Source organism: Ammospiza caudacuta, chromosome 3 (assembly GCF_027887145.1).
Source record: "Ammospiza caudacuta isolate bAmmCau1 chromosome 3, bAmmCau1.pri, whole genome shotgun sequence".
Lineage (NCBI taxonomy): Eukaryota > Metazoa > Chordata > Aves > Passeriformes > Passerellidae > Ammospiza > Ammospiza caudacuta.
The window spans coordinates 5610914-5637644 of record NC_080595.1 but is presented as its reverse complement, the minus strand read 5'-3'; the positions used below and the strand labels follow the sequence as shown (position 1 = coordinate 5637644).

At 44.3% G+C, this 26731-nt stretch overlaps 1 protein-coding gene across 3 annotated transcripts in view; it reads right to left on the bottom strand.

Moving 5' to 3' along the window:
* Window positions 1-24850, bottom strand: part of RIN2 (Ras and Rab interactor 2) — a 61099-nt gene extending 36249 nt beyond the window's left edge. Inside the window, exons 1-4 of one of the 3 annotated variants that reach the window (XM_058802761.1) lie at window positions 24734-24850; window positions 23906-24048; window positions 4868-4946; window positions 3401-3493 (exon numbers count right to left, since the gene is read on the bottom strand). In XM_058802761.1, the coding sequence (XP_058658744.1) occupies window positions 3401-3493; window positions 4868-4946; window positions 23906-23985 (252 nt within the window). In that variant the 5' untranslated portion in view covers window positions 23986-24048; window positions 24734-24850. The remainder of the gene's footprint in view (window positions 1-3400; window positions 3494-4867; window positions 4947-23905; window positions 24049-24733) is intronic. The other 2 variants (XM_058802762.1, XM_058802763.1) reach the window with 2 other exon arrangements.
* Window positions 24851-26731: the final 1881 nt, after the last annotated feature.

Genomic DNA, 26731 nt, shown 5'->3' with positions numbered 1-26731 from the left:
TCTGATAAAGCACTGTTCTGTAAATTCAAAAGACACTACAGTATAACCACTGTAAACCCAAATAATAATTATGACTCAGGCAACATGAATTCACACAGCAGCCCAGTACAGTACTGCCTAACCAAATCTATCCTAAACATCAGATTGCCAAACACCCATGTACTAACTGTTTACATTCCTAACATCCATGAACGAAATGATGAAACGCAAACATCTTAAACCACAGCATTTCCTTTCATAAAGCACCACACTCTGCTTATTGTCAATTGATTCAGAGCTCAGCAAGACTGAGCTCAGCTTTTGGGAGCTGGCAAGGGTGACACTGAAACTCCTACACACAGCCCACAAACATGGCACCTCAGCATTCTCTTACCATAACACAACATTTTTTGCTTTGTACCATTTTTTGCTTTGCACCATTTTTTGCTTTGCACCATCCAGGATGTTTTACAAGCAGCAAAAATGTGTGTTCACCAGAAGCAAGTCACTCCCAAGGGTTCCAGTCACATTTGTGAAGCTGCTCTACTGACACTCACATCACTGCCATGCATCAGGGAAAGAAAGCACATGCCCAGGACCAGATATTGACAGTGCCTCTCCCAGAAACCCAGCATAACTACAGCTCTTATTACTCACTGGACTTGAAGAGTTTCTTATTCCCAAAGACAGGTGGCTTTGATTTGATGTCTGTTCCCAGACATTTTTAGAAAAAAACTGTGTGACAACTGAATTCCTGCTCTTTGTGCTGAAATGTAAATAAGCTCATACAGAGAATTAACAAAATTGCCATCATTCTGAGAAGGCACTAAAGAGTCATCCAAGATGACCACTGCAGAATGTTTCCAAGCCCTGAGATTTACAAGAACTCAAGAGGAAAAGATAAGATGGGTGCTTCTAATCGGGCAAGGGGACATGGGTTGAAGACAGCAAGATTAGAATCAGACTGGACAAACGAGCCTCAGCACTTACCACTCCCCCTTCCTGCCTGCATCTCATTTTTCATTCTTTCTGGAGACCTGCATCCTCTTTGGCATCACATCTTTTCCTTCCTGTTTTGATAGGCAGAATGCAGCAACCCTCACAGAGGGCCCTGTGTGAGGAGGTGGCTGAGTGCCAGAGATGAGCCCGTCTGAGAACGCTGCTGCTCAACTTGTGCAAGGCTCTGAATGCAATCCAATATTTTGATACACGTCTGCAGATTCTGGTGAGCTGTGAATTCTCAGGGCTGCTGACCTTGCTCAGTATCTTATTCATCAGAAACAAAGTTTTACCTGATGCTTGGTTTTGGAACAGAAAAGCTTTGCTGGTGTAAAACAGAAAAGCTTTGCTGGTGTAAAACCTCTGATGCCAGTTCAGTAAACACTGGAACATTTTGATGAGCAGGAGGATAATTCAGTAAAGAGGACATTTGTCAGAGACATATACTCAGCCCCTTGCCTTCCCACAGACTCTCTCTGTAACCACTGGCAAGTTATTCAGTCCCAGAATTATCCAAGACAAACCCCATCATTGCCTCATTCTTATTACTTGCTGGCTCTGAGCATTCACCAATCACAAGGTGTAGAGTCCACAGGATTTAGCCTCTAAAACTACAGACTTCTGCTCTGTCTAAAATGGGGATAAAACAGTGAAAAGAATGGCTGTGAAAAAAAACTAAGACATGGTTAGAAGCTGTAGCAATGAGAACTACTTAAGAACCAGAAAAGAAAAGATAAAGTTGGAATTTCCCCACTGGTATTTGTCAGCAATTTTTCTGGCAAATGTTGCTGAGAATGGTAAGATACTCCCTCAAGAAGATTTAAGTGCCCTGAGAATCTGCACACCAACATGGTAAAGGTTTCTTAACAAGCACAATGTGAGAGCCATGTGCAAGGACAGGGGACAGTCTGCCCCTGTGGGACAGCATCCTGAAGAACAGATCAGCAGGGATAAAAGGCCATATCATGATTACTAGGTCTCCTAAACACAGACAGACAAAGCAAATTAAAATAATGCAAACTCAAAAAATCTGATGTGCCAAGTATTTTGCTTGCTCACCAGCTCAGCTGTAGCAAACAAATGTAGCTGTTGTCACAATTCTGCTCACATGGCAGAGGGAAGAAATAAAAGATAATTTCACTGTATACACACAAGCTACCAGGTGCACTGCACACAGGCTGGGTGCAGCTTCCAATCCCACACTCTGTGCTCAGAACCATGGTCCAACAGTGCAACTTCCAAGGGCTGGAAAAGGAGCTTGGAGGCATCTTATTCCCTGCCAGATGTCTTTAAGAAAATGCAGGACCAGTTTTCTAACTGACAATGTTCCTTGAAATTGCCCAGGCAGACTGCATTTCTAATAATTTAGAGTAACTGCAACCCCATCATCATCATGAACAAAACAGCTGTTCCAGCATCCATTTTCTACATAAGAATTACACAAGGAGATCCCAAAGTTCTGCAGAAAATGATGCAGAAAATGACTGGGTGCTTGCCTACAGTCCCATCTGACACCAGGAGTCCTTCAGCATACATGCAAGAGACAACCTAGAGATATTTTTGGGAACTGACACAGTTCCTTGCTGTGATTAGAAAATAGGGCTGTTCTCCCTATTTGGCTATCAACAAGGCTGATGTTTGTACTCCTGAGTTATTAAGGTAGCTGAAGTGTGCTGCAGAACTGAGAGGTGGTTCCTGTCACTGGATGACCCTGGTAACTGCTGGGCAAGGCAAGAGGAAAACACGATTGTTCATTTCCTAAAGATTTCCCCAAGGGAAACTTCTGCCCCAGAGGAAGAGAAGGAATGGAAACAGCAACACCCCAAGATGGCAGCATCAGTATCTTTCACTGGAAGATGCTACAGTAAGTGATGAATAGTCTAAGGGATGTAAATTTTGTAAATTTTGATGGCTCCCTAAAGCAAAACCCTGCCCAGCAAGGCAGCCACTGTGAGCCTGGCACACCATATTTTGAAAACTGCACTGGTAACTCCTACTGCAGCCTGGCTTTTTGGGATGCCAGTTGTTCTCAAAATAGACAAGGAAATGAAACCAATTTTCAATCCAGTAATGGAAATCATAAATCTGTACCACAGCTTTAAGTGACACAAATCTAGTTTATGAAGGCTCCAATAATTTTATGCCTGTGCATAATAAAGCTTATGTTCTCACCATTAGCAGCAAAAAAAGCCATGACCTATTTTACACCAAATATTCTACTCCATGTACAGAAAAAATATACATGTGAAATAACTGGGGGGTGATCTTAGCCACAAATCTGCCTGTAAAAAGAAATGCTCAATAAGTACTTCTCTTTTTACAGAAAAGGCTCACTATGTATCACAGAGAGCACTGCACATTCTGCTGTGCTCATTTCACATAAACCCAAGCATTTTATGTTCTGTTTAAGTATCCCATTTACCTTAAAGAAACTTCCTCTTTTGTCCACACAACGGCTTCTCATGGTCAAAGACGACATCTTCCCTGAGAAGACTCCACTGTATGCCTTGATCTCCTAAAAGCAGACACATTTTTGTCATGGTTAGTCCAGTCTGTAGGAAATTCCTCTGCAATTCTAAGCCACAGAAACAGTCACAACAAGCCTTCTGCCAAACCCTTCCTGTCAACAACATCATGCCATTTATTTCCTACCAGAGTCCTTCCATATCCCTTCAGTCCATTATTTTTCCATAAACTGCTTCAAAAATACAGTGTTACTCAGAGCTCTGTATCTCTCCCTTCTTTTTCACAGCTGATCCTGTAGCTGTGACTAGATTTTAATGTGCTCATTAAAAAAGAATGCTAAAACATAATGATTGCTTTCTTTGTTTACTTGACCTCAGTCTGCAGTACAAACAGAACAAAATGTTAGATGTCATTACAATCCAGTCTCAAATATTACAGTATTAGCAGGACTTATCAGGAGAGAAAAAAAACAGTTTAAAATCACCCACAAGGGAGAAAACAGTCTGCCATTAAAGTAAAAACCAGCAAACAACAACAACAAAAAGCCCAAACACCCCTCAAAAATGCTGCTTCAGATTTCTAAAATGCAACTGAGTCATATTCAAGTCAGGAACTGAAGATGAATTTAGGAAGAAACAGCATTTTCTGCTGTCAGGTAAACTGAAGGAACAGTTCAACACCCAGGACAATACAGTGAGGAAAATCAAGAGGGGGATCTCCATCTGAAGTAGAGTAGCAGAGTTCCTCTAAAGCCACAACCAATTCACACCAGTAATTTGTAACCAGTTTCTGAACCAAGCAGGATTCATTTCCATGGCTAAAAAGTCATCTTAGGATTTTTACAGGTAAGCTGCGACCGTGTCCCAACTCTTCTCCTTGCACACACATTTTCCAACCACATATCAGGGAGTTTTGTTGGAAGTTTCAGCTACCAAAAGGGGCAAATAATACAAGTGCAAAACATTACAGAGCAGAGACAGAGACACAGTTTTTGATTTGATACAAGCAGAAATTAAAATAAAAGGCTTCAGCAGCAGTGAACACCAAGTTTAGTGGTGTGGCTGCAGAGGGAGATGGAGCAGAACAAAGCAGCTGGGACAGAGAATGCTGACAGGTAAAACCCCAAATTTGACACACACCCCACACCAAATACATGCATGCTTTGCTTCCCTCTAATGCCTTATGAGAAAGAATTGACAGGAGTGAGGAAGACCAAGGCAGAAGGGTTAAACGAAAAGCACTGTCAAACAAAAGTACTTGAGGAAACAGAGAGGTACAAGCAGGAGCAAAGAAACATTTTAGTTTTAATATGTAGCAAGAGGCTTTAAATAGTTCATCTTGTTTCCAGAGGTCCTACCACAAGAGCACTAGAATTGGTTACATTTTTCCAAAAGCAGCCATGGCAGGAAGCTCAGCAACATACCAGTTTTCCAGGCAGGGTTTGCAGACTTTGAATGCTCAAAGTAAAATCTTGAATTCTGCACTGTTGTGAAAACCAAACACTGGGGAATGAGCAAGAGAAGACAAAAAAATAGTGCTGAGAAAAAAATTTAAAAATAAAAAATTCCAACTTTCTTCATAAATCAGTTTATTTAAAGGATACACTCCTGGTGAAGCTCTAAAGAATTGTGAACTGTGTTTCTTTACCTAGAAGTGTGCTTAAATAACTTGACTGCACTAATTCCATAAGAGATGATGTTCAGTGGGTGGTTTTGCAGGTGCTATTAAATGAGTTGAGCTCTGTCTCCTCATTTGCCACATACACAAGGGGACAGAACAGCTGGTCCCCTCTGGGGAGCATAAGAAATTATATATTTTTTAAAAATCTTCTTTAGATCAATTCTGGAAAGAAAATTTTCACCTGAGAGTGTTAAGGAGTTACATTAGAGGGTTATGAGCAAGATCCTGCTGTTGTCTGTACATCTCCATTCTCAGTCATTAGTCACTCAATTTGCAAACAACAACCCCTTCACAATAAATCTCATGGGTTTTAATTTTTTTTTTTTTCAATTTAACCACAAGGATGTCTGCATGCAATCCTATTACCAAAACAAGACCATGCTGGCATTTTTACATTCTCCACTCAAATGTACGGAGGAAGGAAAACACACACACAGTTTGTGTACTTCAAAGAGTGGTATGACTCCAGTCAGAAGAAAGCCTCAAACAAAACCACTGCTTATTTCACTTGTAAGAGGTTCTGGAGCTCTAAACTTCTATTACTGTCACTATTTATGCAACATTACTGCTATCTGTAGGACCTTAACTCTAAGCCTCAACTGGGCTCTTCTCAGCTCCACACAGCCTCAATCCCCACCACTTTTCATGGTTATAAGTAATTTAAAACTAACTTAGGGTAACCTAAATAATATTTAATGTCTGAGTGGGTTTTAGTATTCCTGACTAAAATCAGCACAATGGGAAACACTGCTGGGCTTCTTTGTGTTTGTTGGGAAGGGTTCTATTGGTGCTGATACTTCTTTTTCAATAACACAAGATATTAGGGCTTGCTGGTAAAATGGACAGCCAGGCTGGTTGCAACACCCCAAAACCCAGGGGCAGGCTCCTACCTTGGAGCAGAGAGTTATTTCCATACCATGCAGAAAAAACTGCAGAGAAAAAAAAACCTGCTGTCAGGAGGCTCCATTTCTCTCCATAGCTGTGCACATCTGATCTTACTCAGACCCAAGGCAGGCTGGGAAACCACTGCTCTGAAACTGTCCTTGTTGAATTTGGACGGCATGAGGCTGTCAGAAACAAAAAATCTCCATCCTCTGACTGAGAAGCTGGGTGGAGCAAGTCAGCAAAGCTTGTCATCTCCTGCACCTACTGCAGAGAAGCCTCTTCTCCTCCTCCTGTGCTCCAGGCACCGAGACAGATTCACTCAGGCAGATTCACACAGACACTGCCCAGGTGCTGCCTGCCCAGAAACCCACCTGGAAATGTCACCAGGCTGCAGGGGCCAGCTCACTGTGTAATTCATTCCTTTTGCCTGGCCATCTGGAGGGAAAAGCCTCCTCTGTGTCCCAGGGCTTTGTCCCAGCTCCCCCAGACACTCCCGACCCACAGCACTGCCTTCCTGCAGCTCCTGTGTGTGACCAACAGGACAGGGCAGGGACAAGGCATGACCTGTCTGCTTGGCAAACCTCCCTCAAGTCCAATGCTACTGCATGATGCTCATGCAAGCTGTATGTTTCAAAAAACAGGTGCTTTTTATCTGTCTTCCATTCCCTTCTCCTGCTGGTTTTCACTCACACAGGAATGCCAGAGCACCTTCCACCTGCTTGTATGCAATCTGATTTCTGACTCTTCATCAAAACAGCTCCTGCTTTACTCCCTCTGCTGCAATTTTATTTGGATTTTTTGGTATGCTCTTATACTTAACTATATTAGACCACTGTGACCATGTTCACAGGGGTCTTAGGATGAGGGACAAGATGAGGATTTGACTTTATGTTTCAGAAGGCTTGATTTATTATTTTATGATATATATATTACATTAAAACTATACTAAAAGAATAGAAGAAAAGATTTCATCAGAAGGCCAGCTAAGAATAGAAAAAGAAAGAACGATAACAAAGGTTTGTGGCTCGTGATTTGCCATTAATTAGAAACATCAAAGATGGGCCAATCAAAGATTTACCTGTTGCATTCCACAGCAGCAGATAATCAATGTTTACATTTTGTTCCTGAGGCCCCTCAGCTTCTCAGGAGGAAAAATCCTAAAAAAAGGATTTTTCATAAAAAGATGTCTGTGACAAGACCACCTCACTGGACTTTTCAGGATACTTCCCTTTAATCCTCTCATTCCAATCCTGCTTTTACAAAGCAAAACATCTCATTTTCTTTAGCCCAAAGACAAAACAGTCTGTCTCTGCCTCCCCCAAGCTCAGCCACAGCAATCTGTACAAACTCCCTGCCCACAATCCTCCCACAATCCCAACTCTTCTCTTTCCTAAGGAATCAAGGCTGTCCAGCTGCACTAGCTTCCTGTTCCTTGGTTCCTAACTAGGATTTTTGATGTTTTGGCCAACCTAACAAGACAAAAAGATATCAGGAAGAGATTCCACATATGCCACCACTGAAGGAAGAGATCTGCAGCTTTCCTTTTGCTGGCTGACCCACAGAATTATCACCTTTTTATTTTTCCTGCATTTTAAATGTGATTTACCCCACTAAAGAAACTCAGTCTGCCCTCTTTCATTCTCTGCCTGTAAAGGCTGTGCAATCACTGAGCACAGACTCACAGAAACTACCTCAGGCAAATGAAGTAATGGTTTTACTGTTCTGCAGCCAAGAAAACACAGGAGAAAATATCATTCCAGATTTATGTATAAGCTGGCAAAGGTCAGAAGTTAGGGAGAAGCTGCTACAGATGTACTTGTAAAACTTATGGTGAATTAGCATTATATTACAATCAATTTTTACAGCAATTTATAAATACACAGTATTAAAATAACTAAAATTAATTTGGTGAACCCATTTTTTGGTGGGTTAAAGTAGAAACCAGAAACGGGAAGGATAAATACATTTTACATAATAAAAAAAAGTAAAAACAAACCACCCTGCTCAAATGCAACTCTACACTTGACAATGTGCCACGAGATATACACAGTACTTCAGATTTTCAGCAAATGTAATCATCTTCATGCAGTTCATTTCCCTGTTCTCCCAGTGCATTTGCCAGTCCCAGGGAGCAGGCTGTGTTCATCTCTAACCTACAAAGCCCTGGTTTGTCCAATTACTCTGACCTTATCTGAATCTTGGCAAAATTAAACTTTTCCTTTTGAAAGTATTTCCTCTGAGAAGCTGACTGCAAGCCTCCTTCCAGGAACACAGATACAACTGAGCACAGTATCACTTTGAAAATCTATCAAATAAGACCTTCAGTCTGCAAACTATCGCTGGTGCCAGGATCTGGCAGATCTCTCAACTCAAATGTTGCATTGTGTTAACACAGCTGTATCCACAAGCAAAATGTGAGGGGATTATGTAAAAAGAAATCCTAATTTCCATCATTCTTCCGGCTGCAGAAAGGGTTTACAGTCTTTTTTCTTTTTTTTTTTTTTTTAATTCAAGTAATGCAAGGGCACATTACTTGTAGAAAACAAGTAAGACATACAGCGAAAATGGAAAGTCACCCTTTATACACAAAGAGTTTTACAAAATGTTTGTATTTTGCCATTTTATTTAAAGAGTTTTAAAACCTTGCAAAGAACAAAAATTCCCTCACTCTCCTTTTCCTTCAAGCACTCTTTATACTGTTTTTTGTTACCTAAACATAATAATGTGTTTGTGTGAGCTGCTCCTCCAAGAAAGCCACCAGTATGAGGTCAGTGAGTACTTCAGTCAGTATTTCTGCCCTGGGTGTAAAGATGATTTTACAAAGACATTCCCTACATGAAGGCAGAAGGGCCATGAGCAACTCTTAGCAATCCTTTTCAGGAAACAATGCTGTCTTCATAAACTGCAAAGGAAGCAGAAATTTGCAACTTTCCAAAGGCAGTGAGGGGCGTCACAGGTAAATTGTATCAGTGCTGCTCATCTGGCTTAGCATAACAATGATGCTAAATCACAGCCAGCTCTCCAAGGACACTCCACATCACCATGAAGTACCAGCCATGTTTAAGAAGCTGTCACCAGCACAGACTGATCTCCAGGGGCTGTGACAAGAAACCCACCTGGACAGACCGAATTCCAGGGGCTGTGATCCAGTCTATGCATCAGTCATGGCATAAAGTGGGAACATCACTGCCAGATTTATCCACTGGTCTTTCTACATCTGCATTCAGCCTGTCATCACTCCTGCCTCAACCAATCTTTTGCCAGCAGGCTTATTTTTTCCCCTTGGTTCCAGATCCTATGTGCTGGCAGCCTTTTATGAGACTAAAGGATAAAGAGGAGTTATTACTTTGAACTTGTTTTAGTACAGCACTCTCAGGAGAGGCTTTAAGTCCCATCAGATTTTGGGCAGATCCACTGTCTCACTCCCAGCTGTCTACCCACCTCTTTTATCTACAAAGCCATAAATTCAGAAATGAAAGCATCTGAAAATCCCATCTGAAGGGCACAAGATTCATCCTGGCTCTGCTCCCATCAACATGAGCAGACATGGCATCACTCTTTCCAGCAGAAGCACACAGTTGTGCAAACACTGACTGCCTCAGAAAAGCCAATCCTCAAAAAAAGCCTCCTACAAGAGCTTGGTAGGAGCAGGGCATGTTGCAAAAGCACAGCACCCCACCAGGAGAGCTCTGTTTGCTGCTAGCACTGTCCCACTGCACCCCTTCCCAAGTTTCTTCTTCCTCTCCTCCACTAAAAAACCTCTTCCTGCTTGCTCCCATGGCATAGTTTCCACATTACTGAAAGGGAATAAAACCCCAAGCCATTTCCTCTGGCACAGCATTCAGTCATGGAGGATACTACCAAGCCTCTCATAAGAGAATGATTGTTTGTTGATACATTCATGTCTTGTTTTGCCTCTGGAAATGTCAGGGAAATAAATATAGGAGGAGATTGACTTTGATTTGGATAACCTTTCAGAAGGTTTTTATTCTTCCCAAATTCCCTGGCCTACATACCTCACAAAAAACTAATGTTTCTTGCAGTATTTCTGTAATTTCCACTTACTGTTCCTGCCAAAACCACTGAATAATAAAAAGAATAACATTCACAAGTGTTTTCAAACATCTTTAAAAAGTTTAACGTAGAGCTGCACTTCCTGGGAGAAGCAAGAAAAAGTAATTGCTTGAATTGTTTCATGGTCTAGAGGAACTCCAGAATTCCTAGTGACACTTTAATGCAAAGGGACACGGGGTTCAGCACCTACATCTAGACAGACATGTCACTTTGAAGTCACTCCCCCTTGTCCCACCTTAAAACATTTCTTCCTTGTGGCAGAGTCTCATGTACATCAAAGCTTGTGCTCATTTTGCTCAATGCTTCCAGAAAAGCTTCAGCTGATTTCCAGTAAGAGCAATTCTCTATTCAGGGCTAGGGGAACACAAATTCTTTTGATAAACTCTTCTTCACATAATTCATTGAAAAGGATTGCATTTGTTCACCCAAAGCAATGCACAAATGGGAAACAATGGCAGACAGATCTAGAAGTTGTTTGACCTAAAAAGTAAATATGAGACATGTACTGCAAGACAGAAAAGTGATCTTAAAGGAACTGCAAAACCTGTGATTTTTAAAGCCCTAAATATCTTTTAGGCTCTTTATTACTAAAAAAAATGTGAAGTAGTTTGTATACCACAAACAATGACAAATATATCTTCTTTTAATTCTAATGCAATAGCATTTTCTAGTTGTGTTTGTTGCATCACCAATATGCTTAACATTTATCTCTTTGTAAGAAAATAACTCCTTATAATAGCAAGCAATGGTTTCAATATTCCCTATGAAATGTTTTGCAAAGTAAACTGCTGCTCAGGAGGCAGCCAATGGCAAAGAAACTACATCCTGCATTTCATAGAATCAACAGAAATATTTCCATGGATGGCCATAATTACTGGAATGAGTTAGCACAGGGCATTACATGGTGTGCAAGAAGAATCTGTAAGATCAGGAGCCCCTTAGGCTGTAATTCCAAGCTCCATTTAAAAGCTTGTGCTGTGCACCTCAGTTCAGCACAGGGCAATGATTAACCAGGGAACCAACACCCCTCTCTTTATTCTGGTGTTGACCTTATGCTCATCTTTGTGTGACACATTCAAAACCACTAATCTAATGGTTTGGCTATTAACTAAGGAATCAGATCATCAGAAATGCACCACACTTGGCACCTTGTTTTTTGGATAGCTTCCAGTGACAGAAACTGCTTATTTCCAGTACACAGGCTGCTCTTCCTCTGAGCTGAGTACACTAAGTTAAATATAGACTGCTTTATTTCAGCTGAGTCCATGGTAAAGGCTCATTTTTTAATTCTTTAATCAAAACTGTTAAGATGTAATCATCTGGGACACTCCTCAGTTTAGCCCTTAGCATTAGTTAGGAATAATTTCACCCTTTCTTCTTTATTCACACTTTCAGCATATTACATGAAATAGTAAATTTTGTGGACCACAGAAACTCAGGTTTTATACCAAACACTAAGTTCACAAGCACCAAGGCGACAAACCTAAAGAGTGTGGCATTGTATTTAAAACAGAAAGATGTTTTGGGATTCCAGGAAGCATTTGTGCCCTCTCTGGTCTATGCACAGTCCAGAAGTACCAGAGTTTATGCACTCTTGTGATTTAAGAAATGTGCCTCACATTTGGTGAGAACTTTGATGTGTAATTAGTTTTTGTTCCCCATGAAAACTGAGAACAGCACTGCCCTATGTCAGAGGGTTTTCTCATTGAGTGAACCACGCAGAAGTGACAATTCCAGACACTGGAAACAGGGGTGACTTACAGGAACCCCTCAGTGCCACCAGGACACGTGCACAGGAAAGAAAGGTGGGACCACAGGAGTGGGACAAGGTCCCATCCCCTGATCAGCCTGCAGGGAGGGCTGGACCAGCTGAATTCTGCAAGCCCCTTCTGACCTCTGGTTTTTGCAAAGACGTCACAGAGTGGGAAGGGGAAGGAATGGGGAAGTGTGTGCTGGGGAGGGTGGGTATTATTTTTGGTGGGGTTTTGGTTTGTTTTGTTTGCTTCTTTTGCAATACCAAAATATCAGAGGAAAAGCATAAATTATTCTTACTCCGTTTCACATGGGGGGGAGACTTCCACTGCTCCAAAATCCATTTTTACATTTCATCACAAGGGAATTGCTAAATTTGCATAACACAAAAGGAAGCTTTAAGTTAAAAAGCATAATATCAGCTTAAATAATTAATAAATCAGACTTTTAACTTTGTATTTATTAGCAAATGACACACCCCCAAGCACAAAAAACTGTGGGAAAAAACCAACTGAACTTGGAGCAAACAAATTAATGTACTGTTGGAACTACATATCAATAGGAAGGATAAAAATTTGGATGTATGTTTTTTTTACATGGACAATCTAAACAAACCACAACTATTATTTATCTACCACCGGGAAAATGTTTAAAAATACCCTGGGCAGCTCACCTAGTAAGAGATAGGCAAATATTTATCCAAGTTTAAACAAATGAGGAAAAATTGCAGTGATGAATCCTGATTTTTTGCCTCCTAAAGGAAGTATACTAAGTGTTGTAGGTCAGCTGGTGTGAAGGCAGTGAAATTCTTGCAAGGATCCATTTTCAAGCTGCCTGTTTAGGAATGCAAAGCATCCCACATCCTGAACAACACCAAGTGACTAACCTGAGGGCACTCCAGCTGCAGGGGTGGATTTGCTTTCTGTTCAATAACAATTTTGTTTGCTTGTCGTTAGTTATATTTGCACTAGTGCTTTCCGACCAAGAGGTTAATGCAATCCAGCAGACTGCATGAGGAAGATCACATGTGAGTTTTTGTGGTTGCACTGTTTATTTTAAACAGCTGGACATCAGACATGATGGACAGTTTGCTTCTTTTTTCACTAAGCACTCACTACTAATTTTTGAAGAATGCTGCAGATTTAAGAAGCACTTTTTGTAGCACACTTTTAATGTGGTTCCACACCCTCGAGGGTGCACCAACACAGCAAACCATGAGGCTGAGCACCAAGGAGAAGATTTATTTCTAAATGAACAAAAGAAAATATTTTCACTAGAAAAACTTCAAAAGAACAGTGCTTATGTCTTGACCTGTTTGTTTTGGTTTATGCACGGAAGAGACTCCAAGAAAATCTTGCATTAGTTACGCCAAGGTCATCTGCTCTCCCCACAAGGATGGTCCATGTAACAACACTTCTGCCTACAGCAGAGTTTGCACTGTCCTAACCTAGCTCAGATCCACTGGCAATGAGCAGATAACTGCTCATTGTAGAAAATTTGCAAGGATACAGGCTTGGGAACTGGGTTAGCCCCACTGGTGACTTGACACCTTCTGCAGCACCACAGCCCAGCACTGCTAACCTGTGTTACACAGAGGGAAAGCCACCACCAGGCTCAGAATGTGTCATTTGTTCCTGTAAGAGACTGGAAAAAGCAGACTGAGCCATGAATGTGTGCCAGCTCACTGCTGCACGGGTGTGCCAACACAGCAAGCAGGATACACCCAAAGCACACGTTGTCACTCTCCTGTGAGCTCTGCATACACACACCAGAGGAGATGGAATGCCTGCACAAAATGCCTGCACTTATTTTGTGTTACTAGGAGGTTAAAAACCAAAACAAACCCACAAATCAAATCCTGGAGAGAAAATTCTGTTTGCACAGTCTATTTCTTGCCTGTTAGAGGATCTAGCTGGGTCAGAGGAGGGGTATGAATAGGGAAATATACCAGTTCTTCAGAACCAAGTCTGCAGATATGTCAGGTAGAAGCAATACCATGCATTGTGCTATCTGGAAAAATCAGGAGGTCATTTGAAATTCTCAAAATAATTTCAGACACTTCTATATTCATCATAACAACCAGGTCTATAAGACTGGTTATAAAGAGTGACTGATCTATAAAATACATGCACAACTTTGACCAACTATGCTCTGAAATACTAAGTTTTCTTTTTTTTTCATACAACTATTGAACTTCTGTTTATTTGCAGGACTGGAGAGGTGGAGGGACTCACCTTGGAGATGTTTTCTTTTTGAGGGACAAGGGAGTTCCAAATATTCAAATATTTTTAGAATTTACAACTACATTTCCAAATGTACGTTCACCAAAGAAAAAAGTCAATCATAACATACGACTCTGATAAACAGTCTTAAATGTTTCTCCTTCCATCCTATTTCTTTATGGAAAAAAAAATCTTAAATAGTAAAAACAAGGTTATGACACACAGCAATGAAACCCAGGAAATTCGAAACTGATGGCTGTTGAAATATCTGTCTCAAGTTAATTCCACTCCTCTTCCTGTTTTCTTTGCGTGCACCGTGGGACTGGCAATGTCAGCCTGAACCAAACTTCCTGGCTCGGCTCCCAACCTGTGTAACTCCCAAGTCACGTAGGCACAGGTCACCCTTCCCGTCCTCGTGGGGCTCCTCTTGATCCTCCTCCCAAGCACAATTGTTCCCTCAGACTTCTCCCTGCAACTCTTCCCCCTGATAACCCCATCACCTTCTGTCAACAGCTGACTTGTAAATTCATCAGCAGTGCAAAGGCTACTGCTGCTTTCCCAACCCTCTTCCCCTTTCCCATCTCCAGCAGCATCCTCTTATTCTGCTGGTCCTGGGCAGCCCCAGACTCTCCTGCCACAGCCCCTACACCCAGCTTGCCTTCACTCTTCAGCTGAACCCCTGGGGATGAAGCCTCATGGCTCTGCCAGCTTCTTTCCCTGAACCTGTAAGGTCTCCATCCACCAATCCAATCCTCCTGCTTCTCAGTTTTCACTGTTTTCTACTTCCTACTAAAGCTCCTCTCCTTTTCTACCTGTTTCTTCCAAGCCACTTGCATAAGGATGCCAGACAGGCAGGATTTCATATTGATAGAATCACAGAACAGTCTAGGTTGGGAGGGGTCCTAAAGGACATCTAGAGTTCCACCCCCATGCCATGGGCAGGGACACCTCCCAGTATAAGGTGGACACCATGCAAGTTCCACAACACCTTCATTTGTGCAGGTCTGAGGAGCCTTCTCATCCCTTCCCCTTATTCCATCACTTTTGTTTTTAAGAAGGTGGACCAAGATCATCATACCCTAGTAATTCCCCATCTGCTTCTTTCCTCCAGTCCCTTGAAAGGCCAGGACACATACAGCCCACAGACAGAGAGGGAGGAATGGATGCCACAGCACCAGCTGGCTCTAACAGTGAGGAGAGCAGCCTAAAGCCTCGCCCAGGCTGTCTCCTTCCAGACTAGCAGGAATTAAAGTCCTCCCTAGGTTTTGGGATGAGCACTTTTCCCTCCTCTTTTTGATTCCCCTTCTTTTTGAATGGTGGATACCATCAAAACCAAACTTTCCTTCCTCAGCAGCATCAGCAGTCACATCAAGACCCAATTGATTGGAACTAAAAAGTTTCTCCTTCCCCACTGGATTAATGAGTTCATAGAAACTCTTAGCAGGGGAACTCCTGAAGAAAGAAGCGTGGGTGTTTAGCTCTTCTCTCCTAGTTTGCTTGTGTAAACAATTTGTTTTTTCTCTCCTGGGACACTGTGTTTTGAAATAGGCTTTTTAGAAGGCAATAAACCTCATTTGCTGAAATGGTGAAACTGGGTCCAAGTACTGCCAAAAGCAGAGCATTCCAAACACATTGGTGATTCCCATATTTACTGTACTGGGGGGGGTATGTTATGCACAGAGACAGACAGTCTGTTGGTGTCACTTTTTTCATTTCAGATCTGAACCAAATGCAATCAAACCCAGAAGTAAGGCAGCAGTCAGGTGACAGGCTGCTTCCTAGGGTTTAATTCTTGCTGACACACTGGTACCAAAAGATTCCCATGACTGCCAGCAACAAACATCGTCAACCAGCTCAGGCTAAGTGTAGTGAGATACACATTTAATGAGCCCTTTTAAAAATGAAGAATTAAATTGTTTAACAGCTAGTAAATTCCATCACTCTCCTTCTGCAGATAATAAAGAGGAAGCTGCCAATAGGTGAAAATACTTCTTGGGTTACATAGCACAGTTTCAAGACTTAACACGCCATTTGTTTATTGCTTCTACATCTGGTGCCAGTTATTTTTATGGAGCTTCTTTGTATAAATTCAACAACTTCCAGGTCTATCAACCACTCTAAAAATAAACACCAACAAGTCAATTTCTGTTCTCTATACCTCAGCTATGACATATTCCCTGCACAAACGCGAACCCATGTCCCTGGGGAGTCACAAATCTCTTGAGTCACTTGACCTGCTGTGACTGAGCTAGGGGAACTCAATCCAGCCCTAAAATTAATCTTTTTATTCCCAGTCAGTCTGCCTTTGTTCCAAAACCACAGCACCAAAGGGCAAATCAAGGAGAAAACAAGTTTGTGGACCATGACCTCAAGTGGCCAGGACTGCTGCCCTGCATCTCTTCCTGCTTGCAAAGTTCTGTTCCTGCCTACAGGAGAAGGTGAACACGAACAATGCCCAGCAAGGAGCTGGCAGCAGCTTCCCCCTCTGCTCTGTCCATCCTGCCAATGATGCCTCAGCCTAAGCTTCCCACCACTGTTTCTGTGCACAGCAAACACTGGCTGCCCCGTGCTACCAGCACTGCACAATTCTGCAGCAGGAACTACTTGTTTGAAACTTGCATGTTCAATGAACTTCTGGCAGTTTCTGCTTGACAATCTCTTGATCAGAAATAGATTCCAAGCCCAGCAGCACCTTCAAACAACTGTCATGTCTCTTGGCACCTTGCCACACAAAAGCATCTCTCTCCAATGTCCTAAAGCACACAGTGAATCCCACAGAAACATTGCACAAACATATTTCACACCTACACACAAATTACACTATCACACTGAGGCCTGGAAAAGTAACAGTTCCATTTACCATTCTCCAACCACCAAGGCTGTAATGTAAGAAACTGTCCCTAAGAAATTATCATTTTGCCAACTGCCCCAGACATTTACAGGCAGCCCTGGAAGATCTGAGCTTTAAGTGATGACCATCCTATGTGCAGTTTGGAGTTAGCCTACACTTACACACCACAAGCTCAGAGACTCAATGGGGCAGGTGCTTTGCTGAAATGGATCTGTAAGAGGAAGACCTAAGCCTTGCTGTGGTGAATGACTATTTAAAAGGCAGGGAAAACACTGGAAATTGGTTTAAATGGCCAAGCAAACAACCAAGTTGCCTTCAGTTAAAAGCTGGCCAGCTTGAGACAAAAGCCTTTCCACTGACAACCAGGTGTCTGTGCTGGCCACCAGACAGTGGATGAACAGAAGGGAAAGATTCCATAAAATGCTGGAAGAGTCACCCTGCAGGAGTCATACACAATCAACTTTGCCAAAACTTTAGATGAGCTACTCTTCTTCAGAGTTTGTAACCTCAGACTAAAAAAAGTGTGTACTATGTCAGAGACATAGATGTCAGAGACCATGATGTCAGAGATAAAAATGTCAGAGACCATGTATCCAACTTGTGAGTGACAAATTCTGATGTTTTATCTTTGTCTAGACCTCTCCCTAGTTTTCAGAGTTAAACATGGTCTGTTGGCCTGAATTAGTGCTACTTTAAGAAAGTGCATCAACCAGGAAAAGCATGAACAGAGAAAAATGGATGGACCATCATAGCTAAAATTAGATATATAGTGTGTAAACACTTTGCTGGCAAATGAGCTGAAAGCTTACTGGCAAATGAGCTGAACCTACAATCTTCCTTCCTTAAATTTCTTTTCCTTCTAATGCACCAAGTTTCAGCAAAATGTTCCAAAGGAAGGTTTCCACTAGCAAAATAAAGGCTGTCTTGCCATTCTGCAGGGCCCAAGGACATGCCCTGATTTGATACAGGGCAAATGCCTGTAAGTATCATTGCAATCTGATCCCATGCAGCAAAGGAAATATCCCCATGGACAGAACTGTGCAAGGACACAACACCAACCTGCATGTGAGAACTGGAAGGCCCAGAAACAAAAACCCCAAGAGTCTTCTCATCATGACTGGTGCATTGCCTCCTAGCAGCAGTTTTAACCAAACTGATGAACACAGGCCTTTGTGAAGGAAAAGGTGGAATGAAACTACCTTGATATTGAGACTACTTTCTTCAATTCACTGCTTCCAAGTTATGGTCTCAATCCAGCAATCCTCAGTTAAACACACTACCCAGCTAACCCCAAGACTTTCTTAGTTTTACATTCTGCACTCCTGTGATGCAGGAGGAACATTATTGAGATTATATGAGCTAACATTCTTCTAGTCACATCAGAATATTGACAGTAACTACTGAAAAACAACTCCGTATGTTCTTAGAACATGTAAAACAATGAAAAGCAACACACAGAGCATCAGTGGAACTGCCACACTATTAGGCACTCCTTGCCCTGAGTAAACCTTAATGAAAAGGTTGAATTTAGCTCTCAGGGTGCCATACTAAAAAGGGGCAAAAAAGAAGCTGCCTCCTCTGGCTCACTGTGGAGTGGTGGAAGCCATGGTTCTCTGAGACATGGCACACAGAAGGCCACCAGCAGCCCAGGAAGGTGCCCAGTGTCTTTGCCAAGAGAGCACACCACTCCAGCAAGGATCAAATCCCACAGGATCCAGCTAAAACATTTCTCTGGCTTCCAGAGCTGTTGTAAACCACATGGAAACACACCACAGCCATCATAGTGTATCACCATAAGTGATAGCTAACATATGCCCAAGCATCCATGAAATACCAAAGGATGAAAAAATATTTTCCATATAAACATCAAAAAATGAACCTGCACTATTACAAACCAAATATTTACCTTGGCAGATCATTATTATATTCTAGGGAAAAAATTGCAATAAAGGTGAACATTTAAAGAGACATACTGCAAAACAGATGCTGAAAATATCTGTGTAGGGCTTCCTGCCAAAGTCGAGGAGCTATGCATCCATCAGTGTGACAAACATGAACCAAGAATTTTTATGGAACCACTAAACAGAAACTTTGAACTATCCAAAGGAAAGACAGCTGCTGGCTTGATGGTGAACTCATTTTTCCCTCTGCTAAAAATTCCAAGCACTACAGTTTGTAGAGGATATACTACATAAATGAAAAGCACCAACACAAGTTAGAACTGAGCCTTTCTACCTAACTCCTCAAATATAATTTCCTAAAGTTCCAGTTACTTAAAAACAGCTTACAAAGACTTCACCAGAAATTCCCAGCTCTAACACACATTCAGAGAAACACTTCAGGATGAGTTTTACTGCACCTACTATTTGTCAATCAAGTTCAAGTCCCCAGCAGATTTGCTACTTCCACTTCCCAAAACTGAATTCTCATGAACTTCCAAAACAACCATCATTTTAACAGCTGTATCTACATAAATCTAGTAAAACCAAAGCAATAAATTAGGGATATGCTGTGGCACAGGTTAAATAACCTAGAGCACCCTAAAGGTTCCTAGTCATGCATCCAGACAGTTGTGGCCCTTAGCAAACACACCACAAGAACCTTACTTCCTTCTCCTAAGCTATTCAGTGTGTCCAAAGTCTGATTTTTATTCTTGCATTAACTACCAAGAATGCTGTGAGTAAATCATTCTTTTTTTAAATCTCCAGCTGTAGCTAAAATAGCTTATTACAACATTTACTGGGGGCTGACATTTCATAGCTGCCAATATCTAACTGCTTTTTGAAAAAAAATTACAGTCTCAGCAAGTTATGCAGCATAAAGCCTGCCAAGGCCCCAGCTGGCACGAGGATGCATGTTTATCTTTCTGAAGGTTATGGTTTTGGTTTGTGGCTGCATTTAGAAAAAAATCAGTTAAAAAAACTTAACTTCTTTCCAAAAAACAGTGAGCAGATTCCCACATAAGTCAGATCCAAAACTGGCAGCAGGCATCCCCAGGCCTTTTTAAATTCCTGAGTTAAAATTAAAACAAGGCTCACAAAGCTGGAGTACACAGCAGCACCTTGCCACATTCACTCTCAAATGCATCTAAAGACTCAAATGCCATGATTTTTGGCATGTGCTCAAAAATCATCATCCTTTAGGAGAAAATACTAAACAAAAGATTTAGATTTAGAGGAAGACAAGGCTACACATCCACAGTCAAGTTAAGAAGGGAATGTCAGCATATGCAACACACACCAAGCATGAAAGCAAAACCAGTAAGGTTCAGGGTTATTTTCATGTTGCAAACATGAATGTTTCAACAAAGTCAGCACTGAGGAGCTCTGGAGTTAATTCCTGGAAAGCACAGATTTCTATTTAGCAAATACAAAATAGAAGCCAAAAACATCATTTTTGATTAAAAAAAAAAGGGCAAAAGAATCATTTAAAAGTCAAAAAATTATCTGGCTATTGTGGTCTCTTTCTTTTCCTGTGCAAACCACTTGTGAGACCTTGTTTAGAGCACTGTATTTAGTTCTGGGCATCTGGCCAGATGACATTCACATTCTGGAGCTGGTGGAGTGAGGAAAAATAATAGGTTTGGGTTTTTTTTTTTTTTTGAGAAAAGTCCCTCAGAAAAGAGTTGTGTCTGCATCTAAGCATGTATACATGAGATTGGGGAGGTGACAACATCTCTCACCAGAGTCAGTCTGCAGTGCTCTGCCAGTTGTAAAGGAGCAACAGCAATTTGCAGCAAAAGATTTGTCCTTTTGTTTCTGAATACCATACAAAACGATCCAGTGCTTTCAGACTCGTCAAGACTCAACACCTGCTTATGTGCAAAGCAGGGCTTTTGCTCTTCAAAGACAAGTTATAGATAAGACATCTTCCAAGAACACTCATTTACAAGGCTGTCTTGAAAACCCTGTTCCAAGATCAGGAGGAAAAATGTCATTTTCTCACCCTACCCTCACATTATACACAGTGTTCACAGACCAGAACCCTCCCTGGTACAGCATCATTACCTGTTTTCTCACACAACACCCAACACAAATGGCTGCACTGATTCCAAACAGTATAATGACAATTACATACCACAAAATACTGTTATTCCTGCCAGAGGACTGGTAGGACTCCAGGAACTTCCTTTTGCTATTTTCACTCTATCATGGTGAGATCTTCACACTCCTCTCCCATATTTATGCTGATGGCAGAATCCTCACCAGCTCCAAAGGAAACAGCACAGCATTAACACACAACAATTTTCAACTGAGCTAATTGTTTAGATCAAAATTTCCAAAAAACCAGAATGAACCTAATGACAGAACAAGACTGCAGCTCCACAATTTCTGTTCTGTTATGTGTAGCTTCTCTCTGCTCATCTCAAGGCAGAAACATGGCTTTAGACATCCAGCAAATTTTTCAATTTTACTTTAAAAAGTAAACAATGTGTTCTATGTATGGAGTCTTATAAAATCTACATAAGGCAAGTAAAAGTTACATGGATAAAGCCAAGCTCTTGGGGTTCATTCAGCATTCACAACAGCACAAATTCAGAAGTGACCCCCCTGAAGTCAATAAAGGATAAAACACACAGTCAGCAGAGGAGAACCCTCCTTTAACTAAAGAATGATCCTCATAAAGAATGGACTTCACAAGCCTGAGAGAACCTGGGAATGCTATGCTACACTATCATGCTTTTTGTTTTGCCTGAAAACTTTAGGCAGCTGAAAGGGGCAGCTACAAACACTTCCATGCAGAGACTCAGGCACAGAGCACAGAGTGCACTTTACCCACACTTTTCCCAGCAGCACAACACCCAAATGACAAAAGGACCTGTGCTGCTGCACCCCACAAACCTCTGCCTCTGTCTCACCAGTCACATCATCAGGGGATGCTTTTTGGGGCAGAATGCCCAGTGTGGAGGCAGCCATGGACAGCTGTGGTGTGCCTACAGATCCTTCACCACCTTCCATTTCTGCAGCAGCCTTCTAGAACAAGGAGGGAGAAAAACTTCTGTATGTCTTTGCCTTGGTATACCTACAAAAAGGTCCCTGAAGCCAAATTAACACAGGCTGGGTTACAGCACCTGCCAGGTAAGGATCACACAGGGCTCAGACCAAAAGCAGGATCAGACCATGCACACACTTCAGACTCCACAGCCAAGAATGCAGAGCAGCAGCAGCAGCTGCCCTTCCACAAACAAACCATGTCATAGCTCACAGCAGCTGGGACAAAGAAAATTCCATGTCCCTGACAGCTCTTCCTCCTTGTCCTGCTCCACCTGCAAGTGCTCAGGACTCCTGAAAACTCAGAGCACCTCAGCATTGGCTGGCTGCAGGTGGTAGAGTACCAGTACCAGTAATGTCCACTGTAGTCCTTCTCTGCATCACAAGCACCATAAATGGTAAGAAGCATCCGTGATCTCCTTTGAAGCTGCTCCGTGAGAAGACACAGGATAACTGCATTGCATTAAGTGCACTGATGTAGCATTTAATGTGTCAGGAGGAATTTATTTAGTGTTCTGAAGTATTAAAAAACTAGAGCTTCATATCCATCCAATTCATACTAAAACAGCTCTGTGTTTTGCTACACAGGGATTCAGTGTAACACAGGGTACTGAATATTCAGCCACACTTCCAACCCCTCTCCTGACAGGCATTACTGACTGGATGGTGACTCAAACAAAAAAAAGGTAACTGGCACGCTTGACCCTGCCCAGCACTGTCTCCACAGCAACTCCTCACTGAGGAATGTTAGAGGGTTTTTTTGAGACACATCTTGAGAAATCTCCAGTTGCACATTAGAGGTAGGCAAAGCCTCTTACTCCCTTACTCTTAAACCTCTTACTCTTGAGATCTGTATGGTATGCCAAATATTTATTACAGCCACAGGCAGGAGCTACACAACCACAGAGCCTGCAATACATTTGACCACAGAACAGTTTTCTGGGAGCTGCTCCACCGATGTTTGAAGTCACCATGTCTGCAAGGTAAGAGCACGATTTTGCTGTTTATCTCCTTTCTCCTCCTGATACAGAGTCTCTTAGTGATCCTAGAAACAATCTGTGGCTGTGATTTAGTGAGATGTTAAGACCTGAGTCCATATCTACTTGATACAGTACTCCATCAATCCCCTACTGATGGGAGATGAATTACCCCACGTTATTCTCATAAATAACAGCAGCTCTTTAACTGCTATAGTAACAGTGCTGCTCTTTTCTTTTCAAGGCAACAGGTTCCCTTCTGAAAAAAATTCAGTCACCCTACTGATCATTCAGTCTCTCAGTAGCCAGTGCTTGAACTAACTTTAAAAACACCTCAAAAATGCCCCAATGGTTAAGTAGAAGAGCCAGTCCTCTTCTACAGCAAGAGCAACAGGAGCTCCTGGTCCTGTCAGCCACACAGCAGAGCACCTGTCCAGCTGCCCACTCACCAAATGCCTCAGCAAGGCTGGGAGGAGGAGGGGACACTGGAGCAGAGCTTCACACAGACAGACACCAGAACTACCTTCCTAGAGGTGCAGTGAGGGACACTGAGCTGGCTGGGAGTGCAACAGGGTGATCCACCACAGCTCACTCACAAGAACTCCCCCAAGCCACTGCATCCAGCTGTGCCAGCAGCAAGGGCAGCCAACAGACCCCTGGCCAGCACAGCCTCATTCCACTTCCTCTTGCTGATCCAATTAAATAGTCAAGCCCCAAGGAATAAACTGGTATTTTTGGAGCTAAACAGATCTGAAGCTAATGAACCTTAATATAGATCTAGCCCGAGGAAAGCCAAGGGCTTGGTTGCATGGCTATACTGGCATACTTTTACCACAACAAAACACAGAATTACTCATGGAACTGGTGCAGACACGGCTGAATTGAACACAGAGCTGCTGTGGAGCAGCAGAGTCACGGCTGTGGAACGCTTGCCTCTCCAAGCACTGCCCCATGAGCCCTCCAGCCCTCACCCAGCAAGCACACACCTCTTCAGGTACCACAACTCCACTCACCCAACCAGTTCCTCACCTGTAACCCCAAGCTATCCTCTGAGAAAGGGAGAGAGAAAGGGCTCCGGCCAGCACTGTCCTGCTCATCCCCGGGGGCATCTGCCGTCATGGAAATACCTGGTGGAAATTCTGCTCTGCTCGCTCCTCATCAACTCAGCTGGGCTGGCAAAGGCACATAAAGACCTTCCTTATTTAAAAGGAATAATTCATGAAATACCACGAAGAGTTACACTTCGGGAAATCAGCAAATAAAACAAATGAGAAGAGAGCAGCCTGAAAAGATGGGGAGAAGAGCTCACAGAGGATAACACACCGTCTGCTTTTCTGCATCTACCAAACCACACCTGCGCGATCTAAAACAAACTTTTGACGCAATATTTACAAGGAAACACTTCAGAGGAGGACGCAGGCAGACACACGCCGCATTCCTGCGTTTCAGGAGCCCACGTTTCAGATGCCCGCACTGAGGACTCCTCGTGGAGCAGGGGCCGGACTCCTGCCCACGGCGGGCGCTGCCAGGGCCGGGACCGCACCGCGGGATCGCATCGCGGGACCGCACCGCACCGAGCCCGGGACACCCGAGGGGACAGGGAGGCGGCGGGACGGACACAAGCAAGGTGCCCAGCCCCGGGACCGGCCCGACCCGGCCGGCCTTGGCTAGGAAAGGGGCAGAGCCTGGTGAGAGCAAGGCGAGGACAACGCTGCCCCGCGGCACCCGCGGCTGCCGGCGCTCGGCTGGGCCCGGTCCTCCCGCTCTCGCGGCGCTTTCGCGGGGGCGGTTTCGATCGGGCTCCGCCAACAGCACGGACGGCCGCGACCCCCGCACGTCCCGGCGCCCTTTCCTTACCTCGGTTCGCCTCACCTCGCCTCCCGCGCGTCGGCGGCAGCGCCGGGCAGCGCAGTCGGAGCCGCCCCGGCCGGCCGGGCCGGGCGGAGGCGCGGGGATGGGCCGGCTCTGCGCCGCCGCTCCGCCGCCCCGGGCCCGGCTCCTGCGCATGCGCCGCTCCCGCAACGCGCTCCGCCCCGCCGGGCCGGGCAGTGCCCCCTCAGGGTCCCGGGGACAGCCCGGGCACGGAGCCGGGCCGGGCAGAGCCCCTCAGGGCACCGGGGACAGCCCGGGCACGGAGCCGGGCCGGGCAGTGCCCCCTCAGGGTCCCGGCGACAGCCCGGGCACGGAGCCGGGCCGGGCAGAACCCCTCAGGGTACCGGGGACAGCCCGGGCACGGAGCCGGGCAGGGCAGAGCCCCTCAGGGCACCGGGGACAGCCCGGGCACGGAGCCGGGCCGGGCAGAGCCCCTCAGGGCACCGGGGACAGGCCAGGCACGGAGCCGGGCAGGGCAGAGCCCCCTCAGGGCACCGGGGACAGCCCGGGCACGGAGCCGGGCAGGGCAGAGCCCCTCAGGGCACCGGGGACAGCCCGGGCACGGAGCCGGGCCGGGCAGAGCCCCTCAGGGCACCGGGACAGGCCAGGCACGGAGCCGGGCCGGGCAGAGCCCCTCAGGGCACCGGGGACAGCCCGGGCACGGAGCCGGGCCGGGCAGAGCCCCTCAGGGCACCGGGACAGGCCAGGCACGGAGCCGGGCCGGGCAGAGCCCCTCAGGGCACCGGGGACAGGCCAGGCACGGAGCCGGGCAGGGCAGAGCCCCCTCAGGGCACCGGGGACAGCCCGGGCACGGAGCCGGGCAGGGCAGAGCCCCTCAGGGCACCGGGGATGCTCCAGGCACAGCCCCTCAGGGCACCGGGGACAGCCTCGGCACGGAGCTCGTGGGGCAGGATGGCCTCAGATGTCTCCAAGTCACCAGGACCCGTGCGATGGGCTCAGTTCTCTGATTTGGACCGAAGAAACTGGTTAAGATCATTCGCAGCTTCGATGCTATTAGGCTGTGTATTTTCCACAGCTCGTTCCAGGCTGCCTTTCAGTGCAAGTTATCTCAATAACAAAACAATGAGAGCAACATTTCCCTTCCATTCTGGCAGCTGCCAGCAGTGCCCATTAAGAATGCAGTGACCACAGTGAGGAGCAGCTGCCGTGTTAAGCCGGGTTACAAACATGTTCATACACAATCATAGACACACCATAGTGGCAAAATCTGCTTAAAGGGGGCATAAACAATTCCAAAATCGAGACCATTAAAATGAAAGGTAGATGCTTACCTAGTTTTGAGGAGGCAGGACAAAGGAATGCTGTCTCATGTCCAAGAGGGCGATTTTTATATTAATCCATGACTTCCATGAAAGCTCCCATTTATCTTCAGGCTGTGGTTGGCCCCACTGAGCAGCTCCTGTTGCTGCAGCCTCCATGCAATTTGCAGCTGAGTTTTGAGAGAGACGTGAACTCTGGCATGAGCTGGAGCAGTTGGGGCAGCAGTGGTGACTTCTGCAAGGTCACTGGCAATGGCTCCACCTGCATGAACACCACACAGAACTGGGACATTAAAATGCACTTATTACTAACTATAGTGTGACTGGCTTTTCAGTTCAATAGGGAGCTGCTGGTGTTTATTCAGGAGCCTAGAACACTGAAGTCCAGCTTTGTAGTATCTGGTTTGGTAGAGCCATCAGAGCCCTTGGCTACCCTTTTACAGAGAGAAGAGGAGACACTGCTGCTCCCCTCTCCCCACCAAACATTTGAGGTGAACTGCCAGCCACAGAGGAAAACGAGAGCAGAAAATGCAGTAAACAAGAGGCAGGTTAGGACATAGCCAGCCCCGCCAAACTGGAGCAGAACTGAGCTCTAAGGCCTGGAAAAAAATTCACTGGAAAAGCCTCTGCCTTTGATGAATCTGAGATTTAGTGTGAAGTTTCATGGCTTGTGTTTCTTATTTATCTCTGAGACCCCTCCCCT